The sequence below is a fragment of the Hordeum vulgare genome, chromosome 3H (genome assembly GCF_904849725.1).
Source record: "Hordeum vulgare subsp. vulgare chromosome 3H, MorexV3_pseudomolecules_assembly, whole genome shotgun sequence".
Lineage (NCBI taxonomy): Eukaryota > Viridiplantae > Streptophyta > Magnoliopsida > Poales > Poaceae > Hordeum > Hordeum vulgare.
The window spans coordinates 389,020,790-389,023,808 of NC_058520.1; the positions used below are offsets into that span (position 1 = coordinate 389,020,790).

Here is a 3,019-nt window from a genome sequence, read left to right on the forward strand (position 1 = left end):
AACTAATTTGTGTTTGCCGATACACAAACGAAAAACATGAAAGCCAGAGACATACAAGAAGAGTCAATCTGAATATCTGATATAGGTGACTGTTCAACATTTTAATATTTTTTTGAATCACTTGCAACATCTCAATACTGTTTATCCCACGTCTACCATTCTCCAGCTTGCTTAAAACCCTTCTTGTCCGTTTGCAGTTTCCACACGCTCTACCCTTTCAGCTTATTCCATTCCGCCCCCTTGCAAGACATCTCTCCCTCGCACCCTCTTCCTTGCGGCCGGCAGGTTCCTAGCGCCAATAGCCGTCGTCCCCACCGGCGCATAGATTAGCCGCTGTCAAGATCTTCAGGTATTCATCTCCTTCCCTTCCCAGGTGAGTCCGAATTATTCCTCTCTACGTTGAATTTGACATTCCCATCCGTGGTTAGACATTTCTCTTATCAAGACATTAGTCCCGCGTTTAGCTTTCTTGCGGCCCAATTGCCCGAAAATGCTGTAAGAAGCATCAATCGTCTCGTTTTCCTGCGTTTCGTCGCATCTGTTGAACATATTATTAGTTCCGGAAGCCAAATGCATGGTTGATTCAATTCGATCAGCCTGCTGCATGCTTGTGCCCAAGTCTGTGTTTATTTGCGACAGGAAGAGATCAAGAGGGAATGATTCCTAGTGGTCGTCGTCACGAACGTGTTTTCAGAAGGGAAAAGGGGAGTTCGGACTTCAGAGACGTGCTTCCCATATGCCATATCATCTTCCAAATGGTTTATCCAAGTATTTGGATATTTTCCACCAGACCCTAGGATGGATCTTCTCTTCTTCTCCTGAAATGATTCTTTTTTGCCGTAGATATATATTTAGCTGTTTTATTTGCTTTGCCGCTTTGCGGCTTTTGTTTGAAACTCCCTTCTTAATCAATGAAATGGTAAATCTATTACCTTGTTTTTCTCAAAAAAATAGCTGTTTTGTAACAACTATACATTTTAAAAGGCAGTATACGCGGTTCTACGGCCAGCACCGAGCTGTCCAACCAAAACTAGGCCTCCAGTCCATCGCACCGGGTCTCCAGTCTGCATCACAGATTATAATAACATGCTGGCGTGGCATTGTACTGAATCATAGCTTAATTACTCTCCCCAATCCATTGATAACGACATTCGTTGACCATAGAGAGGAGGATAAGAGCATTTTTTTTTTAAATACAAAAAGGAAGGTCACAAATATTATTCGGGTCGTCTCATACTATCAAATTCTTCCTATTTGTTGATTCCAGCCAAGAAGCCAGCGGCTCCTCCCATACTGGAGTCTACGTACCGACGGTGCGTTCGGCCGGTGGCAATGGCGTCGCCTCCGTACCGGTTCCCCGCACTATGCGAGGACGAGCCCACGCGACGCTCCGCCAGGCAGTCATGCGGAACATGCGGCGCGTCGGCAGTGGCGAACTGCGTGGCGCTGTGCTGCTGCCCATGCGCGGTGGTGAGCTGCTTCACGCTGGCGCTCGTCAAGGCGCCCTACGTGGCGGGCCGGCGATGGGTCAGGCGCGCCAAGACGCAGCGTATCAGCAGGGGCGCGCTGCGGAAGACGAGGCGCGTCCGGAGCCTGGACGACCAGGTGGAGGGGCTGGGTGGCAGTGGCGGCGCCGGGCGGGCGAGCAAGGAGGAGGAGGACTGGGGCGAGCTGGGCCGGGCCGCCGCCTCGGGTTGGTGGGAGAACACCAACGATGTAAATTTGCTCGGGGATGGCAGGATGAGGGTGAGCGTCACAGAGAAGGCGTGGATGGAGATGTACGACGTCGGGCACTGGGGCTTCGGCCGGCTGTCCTTCTCGCTGGCAAGAGACGCCGCGCCCGCCGCGCAGGCGGTGGTCATAGACGACCCAGAAGAGCCCCAACCCCAAGAGGATGACACTGTTGTTGCGGGGCGGTGACCGAGCTTGTGCGGTATGCCGCGTCTTGCCTGATACTCCCTCCGTTCCTAAATATAATTCTTTTAAGACATTTCAGTAGAGGCCTACATACGAAACAAAATGAGTGAATCTATACTTTAAATTATGTCTATATACATCTGTATGTAGTCCACTAGCGAAACCTCTAAAAAGACTTATATTTAGGAACGGAGGGAGTAGTTTTGTGCTACAAACTTGTTCTTTTTGATTTTTTTGTGCTACAAACTTTGTTGAGAAAAATGATTATTTATCACTTTCAATACGAGGCTTCGCAAAATTACCACTTTCAAGATTGACTTCAGAAAATGCCACCTAGCCCCTTTACACTTTGATTATCATGCCATTTTTTCTTTTTTTATTGCTTTTCTTTTTCTTTTCCATTTTTTTGACCTAAAAAGGACCAAAGTACCCTTTGGCTGCTTCAACCTTATCTAGTGCATTTGTGATTTGGTCGGTTGTATCGTATTGTTCTAGCTAGCTCGTTCTTGTCGCTGAGCTTGCTCGTCGCCGTACCTCACTGATGCCTGTGCTAGCTGTTGGAAATAATACATGAACACATGCATCAGTTCAAAAAATTCCAAGTCAGATGCATTAGCTATCCTGTCACGTAACAAACTTAAGTCTCACGCACCACGACGCTGGCTGTTCGGCAGCTGCAGCTCCTCTCCGAGTCTTCACGCAGGACGTGTGCAATATCTCCTGCTCCTTCCGAATCTCCTGCTTCCAATGAGTGCACCGTATAGCTCGGCAAGACGTTTGATTAAAACGTTGTTTGTTGGACTGCTTCATGGAGATTTCCCTATAAAGGGCAGATAGCATCAGGAGAAAAACACATCTCATCTCCATCTTCCTCCTTGCATACCACAAGTGTTGAGCCACCTTCTGAATGAAGCCGGCCATGCTGTCCATCGTGCAACGGTAGTGTGGCGAGCGGTGTCTCCGTGACTCCGGCAGCATTCTTCGACTCTGCACGGGGGCGGTCTAGAGATTTCTAGGCAGCGTCCGCGCGACCGCTCCTTCGTCAACGTTCCGACGAGATCGTCTCCGGCAACCGCTGCTTCGTCGACGTCCTTGACGACAT

At 49.0% G+C, this 3,019-nt stretch overlaps 1 protein-coding gene across 1 annotated transcript; it reads left to right on the top strand.

Moving 5' to 3' along the window:
* Positions 1 to 1,033: 1,033 nt before the first annotated feature.
* On the top strand, positions 1,034 to 1,950 carry LOC123440013. The gene has a single exon (XM_045116606.1). It carries the CDS (start codon positions 1,333 to 1,335, stop codon positions 1,918 to 1,920), a length of 588 nt encoding a protein of 195 aa, XP_044972541.1. The 5' UTR covers positions 1,034 to 1,332; the 3' UTR covers positions 1,921 to 1,950.
* The last annotated feature ends 1,069 nt before the right edge of the window (positions 1,951 to 3,019 follow it).

What these genes read in the sequence shown, in the direction of transcription:
- LOC123440013 (XM_045116606.1), top strand. Translation starts at nt 1,333, where the DNA reads ATGGCGTCGCCTCCGTACCGGTTCCCCGCACTATGCGAGGACGAGCCC.